The sequence below is a fragment of the Manis javanica genome, chromosome 12 (genome assembly GCF_040802235.1).
Source record: "Manis javanica isolate MJ-LG chromosome 12, MJ_LKY, whole genome shotgun sequence".
NCBI lineage: Eukaryota > Metazoa > Chordata > Mammalia > Pholidota > Manidae > Manis > Manis javanica.
The window spans coordinates 102,326,936-102,351,534 of NC_133167.1; the positions used below are offsets into that span (position 1 = coordinate 102,326,936).

Genomic DNA, 24,599 nt, shown 5'->3' on the forward strand with positions numbered 1-24,599 from the left:
CAGTTTCAAACTTACACAGACAAAATGTGCTGCTCTGTGGGGATACAGTGCTTCTGAAGGTTGCGTGGCAATGACGCCCCCTCTTCTTGTGCGCCTTTACTTTTGGATGTGTTTTGAAGTTTCTGACACTTAGAAGAGGTGGACCCTTGCTCTTTCATGGCCAAATTATAAGAATGTAGCAAAAGAAACACAAATACCACCTGTTATTCCTACATGATGATTCTGAATGACTCAGGTTAGGTGCTCTGTTTTTCGGTCCCACATTGTAATACACTGCTTTGAAAATGCGTAAATGTTTACTAACCATTTTTTAGCCATGTCTTTGCTGCAGAGCAAAGGAAAAGCAGTACTTAAAGAGCAGTACTTCTTAAAAAGCTAACCTTTTCAAACAATATGGCTTCTCTCTCACTTACCACTTTACATTTCCCTGTATGGCCCCGGAAGATGACTGGTTAGCCAGAGACGGGTAAGATTCCTCAAGGAAGGAACAACCTAAGACAGGTCAGTCGCAGGGGGGCCATCAGGTGAGAAATTGGGGATCAACAGAGGTGAGGCTTAGAACCTCACCCCCCCTGTTTTGAGAGAAATCTTCTGCATCCGTGGATGTTTTGCTGCCCTTGTCTAGCTTGGATTAATACTTAGTCTACAGGCACACACCTGATCATCTGCATTTGCCCTCTTACAGCACTAAACTATGTTTTCTACCTTTATCTTGTATCTACCTACCACTTCAGCATTTTATTAAAATGCTGCAGCATTTTATTTAAAAAAATAATAATAACAAGGGAGAAATGTGGGATTCACATATAAATCAAATATAAAAATCAAACGAATAATCATAATTGACCTGATTGTTTATAGTTCATGATGCGTGATCAAAACCGAAAGTTTCTGTGATGACTGCCCTTGCACTGTTCACCATGTAAGAACTTATTCACCATGTAAGAACTTGTTCACCATGTAAGAACTTGTTTGTTATGCTTCAGAAGATTGGAGACTGTTGAGAATTAGGCTTGGGGTTGATTAATGATTGTGCATTGAGTCCCCTATACAGAATTTTATTGTTGTTAACAACCATATGATCAATAAATATGAGAGATGCCCTCTCAAAAAAAAAAAAGAAAGGCAGTACTTCTGTTAATTTTATTAGAAAAATTGTTATTCAACCATTGGTTTGTGAAACCAATGTATTCTTAAATTATAATATAAACAAAAAAATGTGTGTATATATATTTATATATATATATCATTACGTGGTTTATATTTGGTACACTATTTTAATAATGCTTTTTGTAACAGTTGCCTTTATGGTACTTATCTAGATAGAAGACAGCAGATATACTCTAAATATGATGTGTAATGAGCTTGTATTAGTGAAAATACAATGGTGATGTATTTAGATTCATTAAAAACTGGTATTCTTTAAAACAATGTTGTCCATTATTAGTCACAAGATTGGCTTGCCAACTTAACCTCTACCTTAGCCAGGAGATTAGCATGCTGATTCTTGTCTAAGTCTGAAATTCTTGGAGGGTGCTTGTAACTGGAGAAATGTGTTGTCTTTGTGCACCATAACTTTTAAAAAGGTAAAAAGAACCCCAAATTTGTTTAGAGCATCCCACATCAACTCCACCAAGGGGGGGTTTCTCCAATTTTCCAAACTTGATCATAATTCATCTGTAGGTCGTCAGTCAATCATTGCGACCGTTGCAAAAAGTTCACGTGTCAGATGAACTTCTGTGCGGCATCACTTCCCAAGAACAAATAAAGACACATTCAAAAATGGCCCACAGAGCAGAGTTGGAGTCCCAGACTGTACTACACTTATTTCTCTATTTTTCCCCCCACTTTCAACTAAACTGAAACCCCACCAGCGCCACCACCATTTCCTGAAGATCTGGTGATCAGAGCGGCTCTCCTGCTCAGCCTCATCTGATGGCAGCTCTGTTCTTTTTCGCCTCTTTGGCAATCTAGCCTGCTATCACTTTGAAAATGGTGCAAAGGAAGTTCTTTCCATTAACTTCCAATTTATTCCTTTCCTATTGCGATCCTAAAATGAGCAAAAGGCATGTTAAGAACAGAATTTTAATGTAATTCAACTGAAAAGGCTTGTTCCTCTGACAAAAATCAAGCTCCTGGGAAGCATTCATTTTATGAAAAGGGAGCCTGTCAGAAAAGAAAAGCAATTCACAGGAGAACCAGGCTTTATGTAGTAGATCCATTCCAGAAGTTGTACGAAAAATATTTGTATATTGGATTATTTTTCTACTGACTTTTATTGCAATTTTAGAGGTGTATCCTACAGAAAACACTTTTCCTTCAGCATATTGCTGTAAAAACCACACTGAGGAGCTCAGTATTCATTTCAAGGACTATTTTGCATTATCAGCATGCCATCTCTGTACATCTGATTTCCCCCAATGGTGTGTGCAATGCTAGTGAAGTGAGCAAGTAATCAAAAATGAGTTTACACATGCATTCACTGCAAAGTACATATACCGTAAAATACACAACGGCTAATTCTCCGCTCATTCTGATCTTACAAAAGTGTGACTGTATCCAACAGCATAGTTCTGTGGTCACTATTCCACATATTTAGTAGGACACCCTGGCTGGGTGAGCCTCATTCTTTTTCATATGCTCTCAGACAGACCAACCACCCCTGATTTGCATTTAGTGACTTTTTTATGAGTGCAATTTGGATTCTCCAGTAACTGATTATAAAAAGTTAAGCCTTTTCCTTGGATAAGAGCACCAGTTGCAGCTGATATAATCAGCTAAGTTCACTGTAAGTATTTTTAAAAGATCCTCTTCAGTGGAGACACCCAGCACAGTCAGCTTTATCCTACGGGCAAACGCAAACCCGAAGGGTTTGTACCTAAACCCAAAGCTATAGTATGTTCCTCGAAAGTATGTATGTTTGCTGCTACTCTATTCGGTCTATATGAAGCAAAATGCTAATCCTTAAGCAGAGACAGATTTACCATAACGCAATGAAACAGAAAACTCAGGGTTTCTCACATGCACGCTCTCTTCCAAGGCTTTGGGTCTAGTTTTGTCTTCTTTTTTGGAAAGCGAGATCCAAAAATTACAGAAGCTCCAGACCCCTGCCCCCAGCCCCCCTGCCAAACCTGGATCCCACCTGCCCTTAATTATGCAGACTTGAACAGTCTCATTTGCCGTTCAAGAAATCAGATGCACAGAGATGGCATATTGACGAATGCAAATTCATTTTAGACTATATAATTTACAGCACAGTATTTCATAACCAGAGCCGAATTTGGAATATACTTACTCGAAAAATGTCGTCCATCCAGTTTCATCGCTTTTGGTGGCCAGAAGGCCACTATTGCCGTGGTACGTGAACAGCACTAATTCCAGCCCCTGGGCAGTCATGCTCTTCAAACAGCCGTTGGTTCCTATCGTCAGCCATATCACCTGGTTGTCGGGAGACACCACCCGCACCGGCATGCGGTTCGGGTCGCGCCTGATCCTGAGGGTATTGCCGTTGCTGTCGGTCACGGCGGTGATGTCGTTGTCGTTGCTGTAGCTGAAATTGTACAGGTAATCGCCGGTGACGAGGCTCACCGTGTACTGGTGGGTGCCATTGACGTCGAAGATGTACAGCTCCTGGTCGGCAGGGGAGGCCACCTCGTAGAAGTTCATGGAGTTGAGCGACGGCTTGTTCCTGGACACGGCCCGGATGCGGATGTTGCCCAGGTCCGCGATGTACAGGGTGCCGTCCGGGGACGCGGCCAGGGACGAGGGGGCGCTCAGCCGCGCGTCCTTGGCGTAGCCGTCCCCGCCCTGGTAGCAGTCGCAGTTGGCGTCGTTCTTGCAGTCGCACTCCGAGGGCGTCCCCGCGACCAGGGAGATCTCCCCGTCTGTCGTGACCTGCCGTATTCGGTTGATTTTCTTCTCGTCGGTTTCGGTGACGTACAGGACGCCGCTGTAGGACACGGCGATGGCGGTGGCCGACTCCAGCGTCGTCTGCACGGCGTGCTTCCCCGCCGAGTACTCCACGCCCGGCACCTGGCAGTGCATGGGCCGCCCCGCGGCGATGCGCACCTGGCGGTTTTCAGTTATCTGCAGAACGACGTTGTTATCCAGGACGAAAATGGAGTTGTCCATGGGGTTAATGGCCAGGTCGGTAGGCCACTCCAGACGTACCTGCATCAAAGAGAAACGGTCTGGTTATTCTATTATTATGAGTCAGTTACTGTGCTGCCGTCGATTTGCCAGAATAGCAAGTGAGACTGTTCAAGGAAATTATCCTCAATGTGATAAACTGTTTGAAAATTTTTTCTGAATAGCTGCTGTAAAATAAACTTAAAAATTTGGAGGGGAGATGAGTAACGTTTTAGTTAAAAATGCAGCTCATAGAAAGAGTTGCAAGTTAGAGCCAAATAGCAAATGAACCTCTAGGCAGTGAGTTAATAGATATCAGTGAGGTATGAACCTGTACGTTTCTTTTAGCAGTAATAGCCACCAAATGTCAGGGTTATGAATACATTAGTGTTCTATTGTGTTTTCAATCAGGCTAATAGTAAAGTTTCTAAGTCTAAATGTAAGTCTCTTGGGACTAATCACAGTAGATTCTCACTACTACTTAAGGAGCTCATGTAAGAGAAAGACTAGAGATGTAAGCTGTTTTGTTCTTTCTGGAATATCTGCATGCTGTTACTTTACCGGTATTTTGTCATAAATGCTTAGCATTTCTTAGTGAAAATTGTTCTGTTATCTCATTGAATTCATCAATGCAGAACTGCAGAAGAAAATAACTTTTTATTAGCTCCTGACATACACTGAAATGGAACAGCTTTATCACGACTAGTGCCACACGTGATCATGCAGTTTAATATGGTACCATTGTGCTCTACTGCCATCGTACATCAGGTCGCTTAGAAGACAGACAAAGCTTAATATCTTAACTACCTGGCTGATGTGCATGCTGGTGTCACAGGTTAAAGGTCTGGCTGAAGTCAGATCGTTAGAGCCCAGGAGAGTTGATATGATTCCATTTTGATCGACTTTTCTGATCATGGTTCCATCAACAAAGTAGATTAGCCCATTCTTATCAATTGCCATTCCTTTATCCAGGAGAAGGAAGTGTGATTAGTTTTTCAGAAATGATTACCTTTGATGAAATTTTTAGGTCCATCATTAAACTCAATGTTTAACCTCAGTGATAACATGAGCATTAGAAGGCAGGACTATAGATTACAAACACATTAGGAAAAAACCCAACATAGGTGTTTATGAGACAAATAAACGTAAAATGTAATACATATCCTAGATTTGTAAGAATCTTCACTTAGCATATGAATCCTATAGGTAGTACCTGTGTTCTAAATATAGAATTAGAATGTCTGTATAATGTTGTCTATTAAATTACAGAAACAGGTCAAAATCTGTTATACTGAACTTAGAGTAACTATATTCTAATAAAAAATGAGATCTAAGCCAAGGCTAGTGTATTGTTGACCCTGTTATAATGAAATTTGCTATTATGAATGATTCAGTACAACAAATGCTTTTTTTTAGTCCTTGTTCACATAACAGCACTAGCTATAATGGAAAAAACAAATAAATGAAGCCCCAAACCAAAAACACTGTAATGAATGGCATAATACATGAGCTAGGAGTCAGTCCTGACTGGTTTAAAAGCTAGAAACCTTTATCACACAGAATTTTAGCCCTTGTTACCTCCAGAAATTCCTCATAGCAAGCATTTTTTCCCATGGCATAAAAACAAAAGTTTAATAGCTCCAAACTGGGTGAGGGCTAATAGGGTTGCTTAGCGATAGTTCTTAAAGAGGCCTGGGACTCATTCATGACAAAGAAATTCCAGGACAATGAATTTGGATACTTCCTTCAAGTTTAACAGGATGTGACCTGAATAATATAGAGTGCTTGCCTTATTCTTCAAAAAGATGAAAAAAATGGTATGATAGTAAAACATGCCAAGCACCTAATATTTACGGTGAAATCAACTTAGGATTCTAGCAGCTTCATGCTAAAAATGGCTTTTAAAAACCCCAGAAATGAAAGAGCTTCCCAGAACACGGTGGAGGGCAAAATGGGTAAAATGTGAGACTCAGCGTTAAACACAATCAGGCACTAACTATATTTTCTACCTTTAAAAAAAAAATACAAAGCAATCGTGATATTGATAAATGCCAGTACCTTTGGGACTCATGAGTGTTGCTTCCACAGCCTTCCCTCCGTCCCCACACCTGGCTTCATCAAATGGAAGGCACTGCTCCCCTGTGCCTGCAACCACGTCAGCGTTTTTAGTTAAGTCTTTGGCACCCGTGAGTGACTTTGGGCGATAAATTCTTCGGGTGTTGGTGTCAGAAACGTACAAATCTCCTGTGACTGGATCAGTTGCAAGGTAGTATCTATGTGCTGGGTTACTGCTGCAAAAACAAGGATCATACATCATATCATGAAAGAGTTACAGCACAGAGAAATTAAAAGCTAAAAAAAAAAAATCACGAGAAACTGAAATACTAATTCCTGACAATTGGTAAAGGAAGCGCACATTTAATAACGACTTAAAAGAATTGGTAGCAGTTTCTGACATGACTGTTTTTTTCTTTGCCGTTTCTGGAGAATTTAACAATGTATTAGAACAGCCACTTCTAAAATCATGACCCATAGAAGGGAATCTGCTTCTAGCATAAAACAAAGAAGCAAGTTTCTCTTTTGGGTTCAATGCAACGCCATTAATGAATTGCCCTTGAGTGGTGGACACGAAGTATATTCCCGGGGAGCAGAGTCCTCTATCAAATTCTCCAGTGAAATACGACATACTAGGGATTTCACTCCAGCTCACCACAGGCAATTCTCTTACTCTTCTTGCTACAAACACCCAATCAAAACAAATGCCTGCCCCTGAAAAAATGCAGCATCGTGTGCCATTCAGTCGCCATATCATAATGCAGGAAGGTAACTGGATGCAGTTACGTTTGTCTGGAGCTATGGGTTAAATACTAAAATGAGGTCATTCCACTGTAGGACGCAGTCTCAGCTGGTGGCCCAATGCAGGGAGTCCGAATGGTAAATTCATCTTTAAAGTTTGTAAAATAAACTGCGCTGAGACTTGTCCATGCATTTGGTGAGATACAGACATTGGTTCACAAAACACAGCCTCTCAAGTGTGTGAAGTTGTGCAAATATGAAATACTTTATGTGCAATAACTTGTACAAATGGTAAGACCAACACTGTCAAGGAATGGACCAGTGACGACACCTATTTGGAAAAATCAGTTAATCTCCTTATAAACACTCAGCACTCATTCTTAGAATTAATGTAATTTTTACCATGTGCAAATATCCCCTTCTGAAAAGACATTCTTAAACAGAGTTTAAATGATTTAGTGTATCAACAAAGGTATCAACAGATAGGAATCCACCAGACTCCACCTATCTTTTGATGATATGGTCCCATTAATTTATTCTCATTCTCTCTTCACGCAAACACACCCCCACACACATTATAAGCTTGTTGCCGTTTATTTTATAAACGAGTATCTAAAATATGTAGTATGAATATGAATGAAAGTATTTATTCTAAATAATGGTGTAGTGGTTTTCTTATTACTAGCTCAGTTCTCATGAAACAATTCTCATTATTGAGACTTCTTCCTTTTAAGTGGTGAATATACAGACTTTATCGCTCCTGTAAGAGATTCTATTGTTCAAATAACAGGCTCTGTTTGTGGAGTTGGTAGAAGGCCCAGCTGGCGGCAGGACCACAGGAGCGTGCAGAGACCCTCTGGAGTTCTGAGAAGCACTACAGCTGTGATGTGGGTCTACAGAGAAAATACCAAAAACCCACAAAGGCTTGAACGCCTTTAGTTGGAGGGCTCCTTGCCAATCTGCAACGCCTTTTCATGCCAAGAGACTTATCAGAGCAAGAAGGATTGAGTGTGTAAATACGTGTGAAGGGGTGAGAAGTGAAATGAGGAATTCATGAAGAGATGCAAGTCATTTGAGATAAAAATACTTCAGAACTTACTGGGTTATTCCAAAGGATCAGCTTGCCGTGCTCGGTGGTGTTATATCATTTTTCTAAACCATGCCTGCAGTTTTAAAGGCGGCAAGACATACCGTGTTCCTTAATGTGGTTGTGTATTACTTTGTAATGAAGTGAAAAGTTGCTATCAGTATTACATTCAGAGCAATTTAGCAGGTTTTTGTTTTCTATGAACACTCTGATATTGACAGAGCTGGCCTTCCAGTGTATACAGCTGGTGACAGCTGCAGCTCAGTCAAGCTGGGTCTGTTTTGAAGGACATGACACTGGAAAACCTCTTCTAGTTTTTACTGTCTCCCTGATTACATCTTCATTATGAACAATTATATCGTTGGCTATGAATGGGCACACACATATGAGACTATAGGACAGATTGCCTGGGGTGGATCCTGGCTTCAGATCTCGCTATCTGTGTCTCAGATTCCCTACCTGCAAAGATGACAGAAATACATATTTCATAGGATGCTGAGAGGATTACATGAATGCATGTAAAACCCTTAGAACAGTGCCTAGAACAACATATGCAAAGAACATGAGCTATTCTTAGTATTTGTTTCCTGTCTTCTCTTGTACTATACTATGTCTTTGTAACTTACGCCTTGTAACTAACTCTGTACAGTGTAGGAGCGCAATAATTATTGTTAGCTAACTAAAGTATGACTTGCTTTCTGAAAACGTTAAAAAGGAAACAATAATTACCTCAACCTGGATAGGTTCACATTTGTTTCTTTAGTCCTTCTGTCCTACTGTAGCACCCTAAACTAGTCAAACAATGCAGACCCTTCTTTAAACATCCACACTGAACTGTTTCTAGTGCAATGATGATAAAGGCAAATGAATAATTCAATCCAAAGTAAATTCAGTTGGACTCAAGTATTCATGGGAAACACCTTTATATAGCTGCAAGATCACCAGTAAGAAAAGAGGGCCAAGAAGTCTCCCTTCTTTTTATGTAGGAGGGCAGAGAGGTACCATATGCAGGAGAGCGTGCCAGGGTCTTCCTGCTTCTCAGTGTTGAAGCACTATAACCATTCTTCTAATTTTCACAGCCAGATGACTTGGTCCCCTCATGGTCAAAAATCTTTGTTTGGGGACTGTGGGAATATTCGGCAATTTTTCAGGTGGAGGGTGATGTACAGAATTACTCATTTAAATTATTCCTTTAACAGAAGCCTGAAATAGGGAGACTTAATTATGAAATCACCTTCTTCTAAGATGTCTGTGGAAAAGGCTACTTATAAAAGAAATCCTTCAAGAGCAGCTTTTAAAAGATGGTTTTTAAAACAATGAATAGTAATTCGATTTTTCTATCTAAAGAGGCATAAAAACAAACCAAAACATGGATTATGATCCCCCTTTCCACTCACCCCTTATACATTTAATCTGTACAGATCTGTACACATGAAGAGTAAAGGGATTCTCCCCAACCTCACCCTCTTATTGCTGACAGTCCATGAGGAAAAGATATATTCTAAAATGGGTATCTATTTATAGACATAGACATATTTTTGCACAAAAGCCATTATGCTGTTCTGCACTTCGCCTTTTTTCATCTAATGATATACAAGGAAGAATCTAATACCAAGCAGTTCCAACTGTATAAATCACTGTTTTACGATAAAGGAGAATAAGACCTTTAGGAACCTTAGAAAAATACTATAAAAAGTAACGTATCCTTTTTCACAATGTCCCACATTTTGAGGAAAATAAAACAACAGATTTTTTAGGTGGCTGCTCGAGCAGTAATGGCAGTATTTAGCTACAGGACATGAGTTTTCTTGGTGCAGAAATAATGGACATTCAAGTCATAAGCTTTGCCTTTATTGGCATCAGTTCTAGCCTAGTGGAATAGTCCTAAGAGAATGTCCAAAGTGGTGCTTACATTTGCGATTTCCTGTCCTGAAGCATCTCCTTCCTTCAAGACGCAAACATTTCTAAATCAAGCACCATATGTCAACGGCTTTAAAAATGCCTGCCAAGTGAAAGCTCCACTTTTGCACAAAACTCTATTGTCCAGAAGAACAAATGTGGAGGAGGAGGATGTGGCCCTGGAGAAGAGAATTTGCCTCTGGAAATACTCCCCACAGAACGGTAGGAAATGCGAACTGGATACATCCCCCTGCAGCGCAACCTGCCGTGGCAAATGAGAGCCGGCTGTTAGAGCCCAGCCCTCCTCCGGGGACGCAGGGATCAGTACCGAGGCTCTCAGCGGGAAGGCAAAGCGAGTTTGGACATTTTTGGGTGACAGCCTGGTGGCCGAGAAGCTCAAGGACACCTGGTTTAAGCAGTTTTCTGACAGGGAGAGCTCGTTCTTGCACTCCGACTTCCCAAAGCGCCGAAGCACTAGGGAGGCCAGTGTGTTGGTACAAAAGGGTGGGGAGTTCTTAGATTAGTCATATAACATCGCGTGTGAGAATGTGGGGCTACGATGGCAGGACGCGGCTAGAGCACAGGGAGGGGCCAAACGCATGGTTTCGGGGAGTTTCTGCTCAGCAGAAAGAATCAAATGGGTTTCTTGTGTGATTGATTGAGACTTCCGTTTCGGAAAGGTGAAAATAACATTAAGATTCTGACTAATAAGAGCAAAACCGAAGCAACCGAGAGCAAGAAACTTGAGTAGAGTGCATCTGGATTCTGAACTCATCCTGCATGGCCTGGATCCCCACAGTCATCGAGCCAACTTCTGTGCGTTCTTACTCAATTATACCCCCCTAATCCAGGGGTAAATACAGACCTGATTTGCTCATTTATTTTGCAATAATTCAACTCTCCCAGACTAGAGAAATATTTGCAAAGAGCCAGCTATGGAACAGATATTAGTAGCTCTTTGATCTTTTTAGTTGGAAAGTGTACATAACCCTGAGAACACAGAGCATTTGAAGAAATATAAATTATATGTATGTATAAAGGCCTATTTTCTGGCTACCAAAAGAGTGTTTGGATTATTGCAAGCCAGGCTTGGGACGTGATATTTCTGTTTCTGCTTGAGTTTTAAATATTAGGTCAACAAGAAATGCTCAATTAAGTCTTTAAAATTTCATATCTAAACTTTAATTGATTCAAGTTCACAGACCTGTGATTGACACTTTCTTTGATCTTTTAATTGGTTATGCGAAATTTGCTATAAGTTGATTTTTAGTCCTACATGTTTAAATGCCCCTTGGCTGGTATAAGTTTATTAATTTAAGATCCTTTATTTTGGTATTTTAAAGAACTGGAGCAAAGTTGAGCTAAAATTCACTTCCTACAGAAGGGGTTTGTTAGCAAACTAATACTAGAAACATAGGGGGAAATGTTGAATGTATCTAAGAGAAACTTATTTTATAAGCATTTCAGAAGCTTCCGTTTATGTAAAAAAAATTATGCTGACTGAGTAGCATTTATGTCTATTTATTAAAGTATAACTAGGGACTTTTATTTGAAATAATACACTGGCAGTACTTATTAAATATGGCATGACAGAATACTCTTGTAAAATAATAAGATCATGTTTTTATATTTATTTTGTTACTCAATACAGTTATTATTTCCCCCATTAGTCCAATTAGCAAGACTGCTGATAGTACACGAAACCTAGTACAAAGATCGGAAGTGTGTTTTTTTGTATTTTACTTAATCACTAATAACTGATCACACTGTACATTTTCATAGACTGGGGTACAGTTTTTCAATTTCTTTTTCTTCCTAACACCTGTTCCTAAACCTTTCATGACATTTACACTCGCCAGGAAAGTGGGGATAAGGAGAAAGCCAAGCAGGATCCTATTAGCCAATAAAAGGAAGACAACGAAAGGAGGAAGAAGCGTCTGCAAAGAATTAAACATTTTTACGCGAAGTGAGGAAGCGCCGGTGAGCTGGAATACCTTGCTGTTTTTGCTAAGTCAGCTCTGATTAGCTAGTTTTTTTGTCAGTGGTTGGTCATCTGGGTGAACGACCTAGGTTCTAAAAACTTGGGCATTTTCTACATCTTCCTCTTGTTTGTCACCCCCACACAGTGAGTCTACTCTCTTGACTGCCTTTCTTGCATTGGTTGATTCCCTTCATTGTGAGCCACCCATTCAGGGGTACCTAGCACCTCATGATTTTGTGCAACAGGTTTCTAACAGTTCATGTCATCCTGAATGTTGGCACCAGCTTAATCTTTGCAAAAGGCCACTTTCAGTGGGTGGCTGTCTGTCTTGTGCAAGGTCAGAAAATGGTTCCCCACTCTCTCCGCTATCCTGGGGTAGAAGCGACATTTCTTTAGGGCACTCAGGCTGTAGCGTCTGTGCCCAACCTGACTTTCCGCCCGTGTCTCTGCTTATTACCAGCAGAGATCCCTGCTCCATTCAGGGGGAACGGATTCCTCTCGGAACATGTCTTACTCGTCTCCTGTTACCGGCAGACCCCAGTAACTTTCCTCACCTGTATTCTTTCTGCATGATTGTTCTCCTTTCTTCTTCTTCTGTTTAAGCAGACTCCATTTTTAGATCTGGGTCAACTATCAACCTTTCCCTTTTCCTTACCACATTCCCATCTCCCAGAAATCTCTTCTCCATAGTATAAAGCATGGGTATGATTAAGTGTCGAAGAATGACACTGATAATACTAGGTAGTGCGTTACACATGTATCTTGTTTCCCCAAATAGATGGTGAGTTCTGAGAGTGTGGATTTTGCCTTAGACAATTACTTGTCCAAGTGCCTAGCATATGCTAAGCGATTAGTTATCACTGCCTGCACAGGGATAGATGTCAAAAAAAACTCAAACAGCCTATTATATATGCATGGTGCCTGAAGGAATGCAGGAGCCCAAATTCAGCCAGGATCACACGCAGAAGAGGAACGCTGTGGACGGTCACAAGTGGGGCTGAGGCTAGTATTGCTGAGTCCCTGCACAGTGAGTTCACGTGGCAAAGTACAGTTAGTCATGTATCTCTGGCTTCATTGACAAGTCTTTGCCAGAGAAAGAGGTTACAGCTCTAAGTAATCTGTCAAATGACTGGGAAACAAACCTAGCTTTTTTTGCATATGCAGGGAATCATCCCATAGAAACCTGGCTGTTTGGACACATAAAAACTGCCTGTGAGAGGATGTGCAAAGAACACACTTTTTAGAGTGGGTCAAATCCCTGCTCCCCATTTCCTAGTTGTTTTCCTGGGGAAGATAAGGAGCCTTCCTGAGTCTCAGTGACCCCACCTGCAACCCTGGAGGACCCTTGTGTGGATCTGCAGTAACATGCACGAAATACCTGGCACGGGGTCTGGCGTGGCAGAGCCCTCCTTGCGAACAGGTGCCTGCTCTAATAGCCTGTTCTGTGCAGCCTCCAGCACTTTCACTTTAGCTGGTCTACAAATCTGTCTTTCCGTTGTTGTACACAGTTACCAGGAAGGCAAGGCCAGAAAAAGGCTGATATTCTGATGCAGTTTCTAAAAGCAGAGGTCTGCATGCTCAGTAGTTGGCAGAAAATTAGTGTTCATCCTAGCATGGGACTGAGCTGCTAGCTGGCAGTACAAAGTCAATAGGGATCTCAGGAAAGGGTCATGGGACCACGCCCGGTCATACGGATCTATAACAGGACATATCTTCCAGGAGAACTCGGGTTTGTGTCTCCGAGGTGTCAGTCCTGATGCACAGCTTAAGTGGGTTACACTGAGTTGTTCATCTCAAGGACCTCATGTATGCTATTGCTAATTTTTCATCTGATGTCATTTCATTTTTTTAACGGCCAAACGACATCTAGCATGTCCAATATGTCTTGCTTTTTGTTAATTTTACTTTGCAACCCATTGTTTTTCCCCCTTTCTTGCTGTCTGAAGAAAATTTTCAGTCAAATGTATCCATCTACAAGCTGTCATTGTACCTTGTCCAGCTAAGGGTACGTAGCAAATACAATCTGGAAAACTTCTGAGCCTATGCTTCAAGTATATTCATCTTTAGCTTTGAAGAAATCTTTTTCCTCCATAATAATGTCAATGAGAACATTATTTCTTAAAACTCAAATCTCGTAACTCTCTTGACTTAGGAAAATAAAAACTTAGAGCAGTGGTGATTTACCAAGTAGTTAATAGTGTTCAGGCTTTAGGGGCCTCACTTTTTCTTTCCAAGTTCAGCGAGGACAATGTGGCCACATGACCTTATGTCTATAAAAACTTGCCAAAGTAAAATATTTTCAGAGAACCGCAAATTGAATAAGCTTTGGGCCCAATACACCATGATCTGCCCTGGGTGTTATTCAGACTCAACTCTCCTTTAACCCTCTTAATGTGCCTCAAATTTTTTACTGTTCAATATGGCTGAGATCATGAGAGTGTCAGTGTGCAAAGTATGGAAATATTTTTTGTTATGCAGTGGTGTTCATTATAATAATTTTTGTGTGACAAAATGTATTTTATTAACCCACTTGAAACTACTTTTCAGGTTATACTGCATAATATTATTTGCAATATGTTGCAGAACAATAGCCCACGTAAGGAGTTTTAATTCTTTAGATGTTCTGTAATACTGAGTTTTCTCACTCATGATGAAATTTTCTTAGAAAACAATGTCAGAGAGTAACACTGAAATGTAAAAAGGACATTTGAAATACAGAATAACCTTTAAGCAGCAGGCTTACCTATGTCTAAAATCTTTATTTCTTGGTGGAAGCAGATAAAAAAAGTAGAAAAAAAAGCACAGTTAGAAAAGGGTTTGTAAGACATAATGAGCTGAATACTGAGGTTTGAATTATTTGTATGGAAAAATGTCAATTTATGCAGAAATAATACTGGAAATGAATTTGGTAGGCCAAAGTCTATCAAATAATTTACAGAATAGGATGATTTTGATAATCAACACTTAAACAAACAAAGCAAAGATAATTTGTTACTTAAACTATTGGGATTATGGCCAATGAATTACTTCCACTTTAATATCCAATATTCTAGTTAAAAGTTACAGCTTAATTCATTCATTATTATGTCTAATACTGTAGGAAAACATTTTATGCCTTAATTTCAATGAATATGAAATAAAAGAGTAACAACGTACATCAATAGGTCATTCTAAAGACACCTACAGGGATTTAAAAATCGTAGCTCTATCCTATTGAAGCACAGAAAATTCACCGAAATCAGTGAGACATCTCTATGTCTGAGGTGACTATACTCTTTTATACATTTATGACACAATATTCATCTGCTATACTTTCCTTAACGTCAACCACACATTTAACTTCTTTCTAGGGAGAAATCTACACACAGGGAAGGTATAGTTAAACAAATAAATTAGTACATGACATTCAGCTTTAAAAAAAAAAATAAAGGCAGCTGACTTTAGCTTTGATTAAAATCCCAAATGAAGGAAAGACATACCTTAGTTCTAAAACACTTGTTACATTCCCAGAAGGGAATATCCGCCGGACATAGTTGAAATCCCCTACGTATAGACTGCCATCAATCCCACAAGCTAACGCAACTGGGGCCAACAGTTTATTACCATCAGCTTGACCATTGCAACTTGGACACGAGATGCTGCGCCTTCGTCCATTGCCCATGATGCTACTGACGACTGGAGGCTGCTGGGAGATGAACTGGTTTTCCCCGTTTCCCTTGTATAGTATACCTAGAAGAAATACACGGCATTTTCCTTATGATAAAAAGTAAACATGTTCATTAGAGATCGAACTATACTTCAGGGCCTATGAGATTTAGACCAGGAGAACTTTCATCTAGCGTTCTATTAGAGACAACTCTATTCAATTATCTAGTGTGAAATATTATAACAAAATAAATAGGATATATATATATATAAATATAAATGCTGTGTTATGGGTTTAAAGAATGTCTGATGAAAAACAAAGGCCTAACAAGAAAAATTAAAAAGTCAAATTCTCCACATCAGTGACTCTCAAATGTGGACACATATTGAGCACTGGCTGGGGAGTTATGCAAAACACAAAGCTTGGATCTCACCCCAGAGATTGTGAATTAATTGGCTGGGGGGGCAGCCCTGGTCCTGAGATTTTTAAAAAACTCTCCAGGTGATGCTCAGGTTCAACCAAGTTTGAGAACCATACTCTACATAATGTTCTTCAGGGAATAACAAGTTTGCCTAACTGTTAAATGATGTGGAAAATCCATAGTAATCCAATGGATAAAAATACACCTCATAAATATGAATTTCTTCCTTATCATTGACTTTTAAAAAATTAAGAATACTTTATGGAAAACAAGTTAGAAAATATATGTCAGATCTCTAATATACTGCTATACTGTCAAAGAATATTCATCTTGTTTATACTCCTCTGGTAGAAGGACGCACATACACGCAGTTATTCAAAATTTCAAATATAACCAAACTGCTGTGGAAGGGCAATCTATCATTTAAAACGAATCCTGCTTTAAGGCAAGAAAGTGCCAGTAATTTTAAGAAGACAAAATGCCAGTCGGCTCCATTGTGATCTTCAATAAATATCTGAGAGAAGCTTCCAAATGAATATTACATATTTTCAAAGTTAGAACCCAAGTTTGAGTTGAGACTCTAATTTCATTCATTTACCATTATTTTCTATAGATCAATGGTTGCATTTTGGTCTGATGTACACTGCCTGGTCAGCTGCTATTGTTCCAAACAGATTTCATGATGCTTGTCATGATGCATGGGTTATCATCTGTATAAACCACCTGCTGCTTTGAGTTAAGAGCTGCACATGTTATATTTACTGAATGTGCTATGTTTCAAAACAGTTCTTCAAAACAATGCTTACACTCTTTAGCACATATACTGTTACAAGAATCAATCCCACAAAAGCACAAACAGGAGACTTGGGAAAGTGTTTTTTTTTTTTCTCCCACTTAGGGATCATTTTAAAATGAAGAAGAGATCAGAATGATTATGTTCCCCTTATAGTTCAGCACATAATAGGTAGAATCTGTTATTACCTTTTTAATACTTTGCTATTCGGGTGATGTAATAAGCAAAGCCAATTTACATGAAGAAATCAGGAAAGATAAAACAGGTTTATTCACATTTAAGGAAAAGTAATCTCAGTAGGGCTGGATCACAAAACCGATGAAATGCATTTTGCCTTGAATATTCAAGGACTACCTTAATGATAGCTAAGATCTTTCTCTCTGGGATTACGTTATTTGACAATTACGGCACTAGAATTTCCTAGAAGAGCCAGTTTCTGTGGTTTTCATTGGAAGAATCTACAGGTCAGCCCACTGCTCTACTGAGCCTGATTTATTCAGTCACTACTTGGAACGTTTGGTTCTTCGTGATTCTTCTCGATGACGACAGACCGGAAAGATGAACATCAGAATGTTTATTTCCGTGTTCCCGAGTGCCTGCACAAACGCGTCACTGTCTGCATTTCTGCGTTGTCTTCCTCCTTCATATATTTTCATAGCTCATCCACCTTGTCATGATTACAAATCACTTTGCTTATTCAATTAGTCACATGTCACTTTGAAAAGCCCCTACTTGTCACACTGTTCTTGGATCGAATTTGAAATCACTATCGGTTCACTCCGTGAATCAGGTTACCTCACATTTTAAAATCACATATATTCTATAATTGATAACATATTTTGGGGAGGACAGAATGGCGGGCAGTTCAGGTGTTACATCTGACCTGGTATTTTAATAAAATGTATTTAATACATATATTTCAAGTTTCTTAATCCACCTGAATACTATGCTAATGTTGGGTATCACGACCCAATTGAATTAGAGGCACGGGTTTTCCTGGAGCTCTGAGCTTATCGTCTGGCTATGGGTTCATGAACTCTTGGGTGAAATTCCGGAGCTAATTTTTTTTTTTTTTTAATTCTACCCCATATCCTCACAATGACTAAAACGCATCTAGAGAAGTTCCCCCCACTTTTGTGTTTATAAGACCTTCTGAGGGAATGCAGCAGTGTGTTCCACCATGTAAATGTACTTTTAAATAATAAAAACAAGAGCAGCTCCGAGCTCAGTTGACACATGGTTTTGCAGTGTGAAAGACCACGATGCTGGGCCTTGCGTTACCCACAGAACAGACTGAAACCAGCGCTGCGTCAGACGCCACGGGAGGCTGGAGCTAAGGCCCAGTTTCCACAGTGCGTGCTGCCCGTGGCACCAGTCGTCAGCTCGGCCCCCGGCGGCACGACGGCCTGCCCTCCAGACACAGCTGCAAAGGGGGCAGAGCTCGCCACGCTGCATGGTAAGGACGGTCTGCGGCTTTCTCTGTTTTGTGGTCTCTTCTTTCTGGTTTGCTCAGGACTGTTCCCTTCTAGAGGTCAGGCATCAGCATGTACGCGCCCGGGCGCCGGCGTGGCGACTACGTCAGAGTCAGTATATTTGAGAGTATAAAATGCACCCTCTCAGACCCCAACAATAAAATAATTAAAAAAAAAATTATGCATATCACAGCAACATTAATCTGAACAAGTCACCGCTAATAATAAATGTTTGGTTGTACTGCGTGCTCAAGTCAACATTCTACACCTTCCAGAAACCTTTGCAAAATCAAAAGCTAGGTTATTTGTTAAGACTGTGAAATCTCCTTCTCTGGGTACTTATAAAGAGAGAGAGGGCATGGCTAGCTTCATACGGTTTAGGACGGGAGGCTAGTGTACGTTACCTTAGGGTTCTGCTTTTCTAGCCAAGTGCCTGTAAATTACCTGAGAGGGGCCAGCGTGTGCGCAAAAATGTTGAAAACAGAATCTGCTTAACATACACAATATTCTTTATGAGGCTCAGCTGCTCAAATTTGACAAGCAATTTATCCGCTTTGGTTTGTGATACCTGAAATATGCTGAAATAGGTGATATCTGAAATATATCCACCTATCATATAAGGTCTACTACAAATAATGCTCTTGATTCTTGCCTTTTCCTCAAATTATTCAATTTTTCTTACTATTTGCAGTCAAGTAACAGTAAATGTAACCAAATTTGAGTGGGAGGAAATTTTTTTTATCAAATACAGTCCAAGAAGAAGGGAAAAAAAAAAAATCCAGACCCTCAGAATAGACTAACTACTTAGAGATTAAGATCTGTTAGAAATACTTTGGACAAAATCCCAGATTCGAAAAGGTATATGCACCCCTATGTTTACTGCCCCATTATTTACAATAGCCAATACATATGGAAAAAACCAAAGTTCCCATCAATAGATGAATGGATAAAGAAGATGTGGTACATATACACAATGGAATATTACTCAGGCATAACCAAGAAAGAAATCCTGTCATTTGCAACAGAATAGATGGACCTAGAGGGTATTATGCTCAGTGAAATAAGTTAGGCAGGGAAAGACAAATACCGTATGATTTCACTTATATGTAGAATCTAAAACCAAAACAACAAAATGAACAAAATAGCAGTAGATTCACAGACACTAGGAAGTGACTGGTGGTTACCATGAGGGTGGGGAGGGTGAGGGGGATGAAGGGGCACAAAAATTCTCAATCATAATGTACATTGCTCACAGGGATGGTAGCACAGCATGGAATATAAAACCAATGGTTCTGTAACATCTCTCTAAATTGATAGATAGTAACTGTACTAGTGGGGGTGAGGATTTAACAATGTGGGTAACTGGTGAACCACTATGTTGTACACTTGAACCAATATAAGATTGTTTATCAATGATAATTCAATAAAAAATGTATTGAACATGAAACATGAAGATGAACAGGAGAATTTCTAAATATTAAAAAAAATTTTTTAAAAGGTATGTCCTATATTTCAAATATATTGCCAGGACTAATGGAATTTGTTCATACTTTATGGGCTAACTGCCAGTTTTTTAAGCTTTGAGAAATGAATTTTTGTATTATCCAGGAAAGGTGCCACCCTCTATCACAAGGAGGTTTTGAAGTTCAACTGAGATTACATTTTTGAAAATATAGTATAGCCATCACAGTATTATAAAAATAAGAAAAATATTTTGGTAAAGTCACATGGACTTTTTTTTTTTTTTTTACTAAAAAAAAAATAAAATAAAACTCTCCCTCCATTTTTGGCAAACCTCCCGAAAGCACTTCAGATCAACTCTTTGACCTGCTGTAGAATCAGACACTCTGAGATGGGGAAAGACCACCACACAGAGTCCTTCCTATGTAGCACCAAAATCGGTTAGTTATATTCTCACGGGAAGACTATTTTGGTGATGAATATAGGAACATTTTGAAGTTCATGAGTAGAATATTATGTAGTTCCCACTTCAGGCTTTTATAGTCTTTAACATTATAACTTTGTTTTTTTCTGCTAGTTCTAATCCTACAGCGTGCATAGGCTATAATGTTGCTGTGATCAAAGCAACCTGAAGTTAAGCAATAGTAACTATCTATAAACAAGGTCTTACCATTCTGGACATCCAACACATGGTGTTTGTCTAATGTCCAGCCACCCATGTTCGAAGCATCTAATTCGTAGCCCTGCAAAATGGCAGTCCTCTTTTCCCACAGCGTCAGGTCCAAACATGACTCATATTCATATCCAACTGATACTGGAATCAAAACAACCACAGTTCATTATCTGAACTACAGGCAGACATAGAATTTATTTTATTATTTTGACAAAAGTGTTTTCACAATTGTGTTCTGAGACTATATTCCCACTTATTTATGGGCAGAGTTTATTTTTCATATGAGAAGATTTGATCATATAAAAGGTGTTTTTCTAAAAAATGATCTCAAAATACTATTCTTCCACTGATTTAATAGAAAACTAGTATTTTCTTCCCAACTCCACTTTTTTCACAAAGGGTTCACAGTAAAAAATGAAGTCCAGATTGGGTTACAATTAAGTAATTAGATCAGATAAATCAGCCCCAAATGGTAATCAGATGGTAATAACTAAACATAATATGTTTTATCTGAATAATTAGAGCTATTTAGTTTCCAAGGGCGTTAAGTTGTGGAAAATATTTATGATAAGGTTCAACAGAGTAAACAAGATAGCCAGATTATGACATTTATTTACAGGTTATTGTCAGGAATGAACAATAAAACTAGCAGTAAATGAATATGAACAAATCACAAATGAAAACTTCAGCATTTACAGTAAGACATGGATTTCTAAATTCAGAACAAAGTGAAGGGGGAAGTGGCCATTATCTGATTACTTTGAACTAATTCAAGTCCAAATTATATGTTAATTCCAGAATAAAATGTGTTACATTTCTAGTAAAAATAATAGAACAAAAAACATGCTCACGATGTTCTAAGCCTGAGCTTAAAGCTATGTTAAATATATCTCAACATGTCAAGCTTTGATTGTACTGTCTAGTCATTCAGTGAAACAACTGGTTTGATGGATGTTTTGAGAGTATCATTCCACCGAATCAACTCCTTCTAGTAAAAAGAGCAGAAATAATTTGGGGCACAAATGTCTGAAATTCTGTTAAGTATCACCATCATGAGTTACAATTATACTAGTTGTTAGATACAGAAAACATAGTGTAAGGAACGCTAAGGAGATAAAATAATAAAGAAAAGAAGAAAATGAGAAAACAAAGAGGCACAATCAGGAAAAATAAACATGAAAAAAGGACACTGACGAGGTGAAATCTCCTTCAGAACATTCTTCTAAGATACAATTTCAGCCAGAGAAATTGATAATCTTTCTCATCATTTGGAATATATTCCTTTGTATCTGAACCACAGTGGATCTGAACCAATGGGCTGATAACTTCCCTTGGACAAACTTACTGCTTTTCTATGTGTTTATCCATTGCCTTCCATGGGCTACAATTAATTTTATGTTAGTTCTGACTTCAAGCCGATTTTTTCGATGCAGACTGTATTTACATGGAACTTACCAACAGCTTCAGACAGACCATAGACCTTCTGATTATACGCATCGGTTTTATCCCATATGAAAGTATAGGCCAAGTTTGGTGAGGCAGGGAACCACTTTTGAAAAAGTCTTCCTACAACAGCTACCATCAGATGAACCTTCATTAAATTGAATGGTATAACGGACTGGGTCATGGTGATCTTGAGAACTGACTTATATCCTGCCGCTCTGGAACTCAAATAGGACAGTTTGAGGTCTGTCCCTGGAATGGTGGTCTCTTCATGGAGTACCTAGGTTTGAAGAGAGCAGAAGCTGCAAACTTGATCATGTATGACTACTAAATAAAATACATTTAAAAGAACCGAACAGAGCAAGTAAAATAAGAAACCAAAGAGTTAATATTCACAGATATGCGTTTGAGCCGTTACCTTATGCAATAATTAAAAATAATTGCTCCAGCCCCGTTTCTCTCCTCCTAAAAGCTTTTTGGCATCTATTTGGAGTTCATCCTACCTCAGGTGCTGCTTCTCATACAGTAAACACTGTGACTACCCCGTCAGGCTGACAGGCATGGATGCGCCAGTTTGTTCACAGGCTCAGTGGAGACTCACTAACCGGTCTTTCACCCCCAACCCCCTGGAGAACTCGAGCAGACATTTATAGAACGGTTAGCTCAGCACCGGGGTGCAGTCTGGGCCAAGGACCTGGCCTACGCCAGCTGGCATGTTTAGGGATCCTCGGCTGACTGGCCACAGTGTATGAAGACAGGAATCATGACCAAAAGGAACAATTCATTTGGGTTAAACTGCAGCAAATTCCATACCCCCATTGAAAGGCAACATAAGAATAGCACATGCTCATAATCACTTAAATGCTGAGCTAGGACTCACCCGATTTTTGATATGACAGTAAATTAACTAATGTTTAAAACTGCATACACTTTCCCCCAGAGAACCACTAATGTGTTACTAGATGCACCCCAAAGACTCTCAAGGTGTACTTTTTGAACTGAAACCGGACTGCAAAATATTAACATAATTACCTGCACAAGAATTATCTCCTTTACAAATTTTTAAAAATCATATTCTTAATCTGACAATTTACCCATCAATGTGACTGGCTCAATAAGTGCTAAGAAATTTTTAACGACATATGCAAAATACATTTTGCCAAAAAACATTAATTTGCTGGAAACATACATTTTATGTAGTATATAAAATCTTTCCAAATAGTTCAGATTCCTACTAATAAATTCTCCTTACTCTTATTAGTTTGGTTAATAATAATAGCTCTTCACAGGTTTCCTACATATATTGTGAAGTACAAGACTATCTCTCCGTAACAACTTCCACCAGGAACTCACCACTCTGTCCACTAAGAATTAAATAGCATTTTCAAAGGATTCTTCATAGTACCCTATCAAGATTCATTATTCACTCTTTTCGTATTAGAAATATCTTAGAATAGTGGTTCAGTGTTTGGTCGTGTTTCCCCCACCTCAACTTCTGTCCCACGGAACAGTTAGGAATGATAAGTATCTGTCATCTCCACATTTGACAATATTGATAGGGAGGGTGTGGCTGTCAGTTTCAATTTAAATAATCGCACAGTTGGAAATGGCACAGAGTTCTAATAAACTATGTTGGCCTGAGCCCATGCTGGCCTGAAAGGGGTCCTACTGTGGATAAGAGGGCATGGCTGTGCTCTCGTAGGTACACCAACTGATTAGTTGGGCTTTTCCTTATCAAGCACATCAAATGAATTCAGCCACGGACTGTCTTAAGCAAAATAGTTTATGAACATAGAGGAACTTTTTAGAGCTCTATTAGAATCAGGGAAATCGTTATTGAAAGGACTTTTGTAGGGCTGTATGATAAAAAGTGAATAATCAAATAGAACCCATCGCTCTGCCATCCTGGGGTGAAGTATCAAGGGATGAGTTTGAAAAATAGATTTGGTGACTCATGAATGGCCCTGAAAACAGAAATGGTGAACCCTACGGCATATAACATATTTCTTCTTTATTTATGAAATAATTTCTCTAGATTGGACAGGTGTTCTATATTCAAGGCAGTCTTTCAATAACATTCATTTCCTTTAATCTTCTAATAGTTGCTTCTCTCTTTCAAAATATCATGTGTTATTCCTAACTTTCGTAACAGATTATTGTCCTCGTCATCACTAACCTACTTCCATGGAATAAATATCTGTAATTTAGTTCATGAAAACATGCATTTCTCGTATGTAATTTAACTTGAACATGTTATTTTTGCATTGGCCTGTGTGGAGAAATCAACCATTAAGCCTACATTTGCCAGCTGCGTGATCCATAAGCCCCATTCTGAACCCCATTAAACTTCAATTAGAAACTACGGCCAGTTGATTCTACTTTTCCAATCTGTTTAATCCATCCCCCCTCACCCTCTCCATCCCCCCGTGCTTGCTGAGCCAACTCTGTCTACGTATTTGGTATGTATGGAGATCTATGAACTCAGGCTGCCTCACTGATCTCTGGTGCCTCCCATCAATTACACGTTTTGTCACTTGAGTGAGCTTCAGGGAAATGCTGACAACTTCACTGGTCGGTCCCCTGACTCCACACTGCCTAACATCTTCCAGCTCTTCATTATATGGTTTTGGGTCATTCATGATCTGGCCCCAGTGTTGCTACCTTCCCTATACTTAAATTGTTCACCGGTTTTTATACAGCATCGTTTGTTTTACCACTGTGTTGTGGCTCACACATTTTCTTTAGTCTGGAGTCTCCTCTCCTCCCTTTTAAGGCCACTGTCCTCAGCGATGTCCTTTT

The 24,599-nt window shown here is 39.3% G+C and overlaps 1 protein-coding gene across 4 annotated transcripts in view; it reads right to left on the reverse strand.

Annotated features, from left to right (window-relative positions):
• TENM3 (teneurin transmembrane protein 3) overlaps window positions 1–24,599 on the reverse strand; it is a 2,338,142-nt gene that overhangs the window by 32,891 nt on the left and 2,280,652 nt on the right. For all 4 annotated transcript variants that reach the window (XM_073219194.1, XM_073219195.1, XM_073219196.1 and 1 more), the window contains 7 exons: window positions 21,813–22,080; window positions 20,355–20,498; window positions 15,371–15,620; window positions 14,635–14,655; window positions 6,187–6,419; window positions 4,936–5,090; window positions 3,296–4,170 (listed from right to left, as the gene is read on the reverse strand). In XM_073219194.1, the coding sequence (XP_073075295.1) occupies window positions 3,296–4,170; window positions 4,936–5,090; window positions 6,187–6,419; window positions 14,635–14,655; window positions 15,371–15,620; window positions 20,355–20,498; window positions 21,813–22,080 (1,946 nt within the window). The remainder of the gene's footprint in view (window positions 1–3,295; window positions 4,171–4,935; window positions 5,091–6,186; window positions 6,420–14,634; window positions 14,656–15,370; window positions 15,621–20,354; window positions 20,499–21,812; window positions 22,081–24,599) is intronic.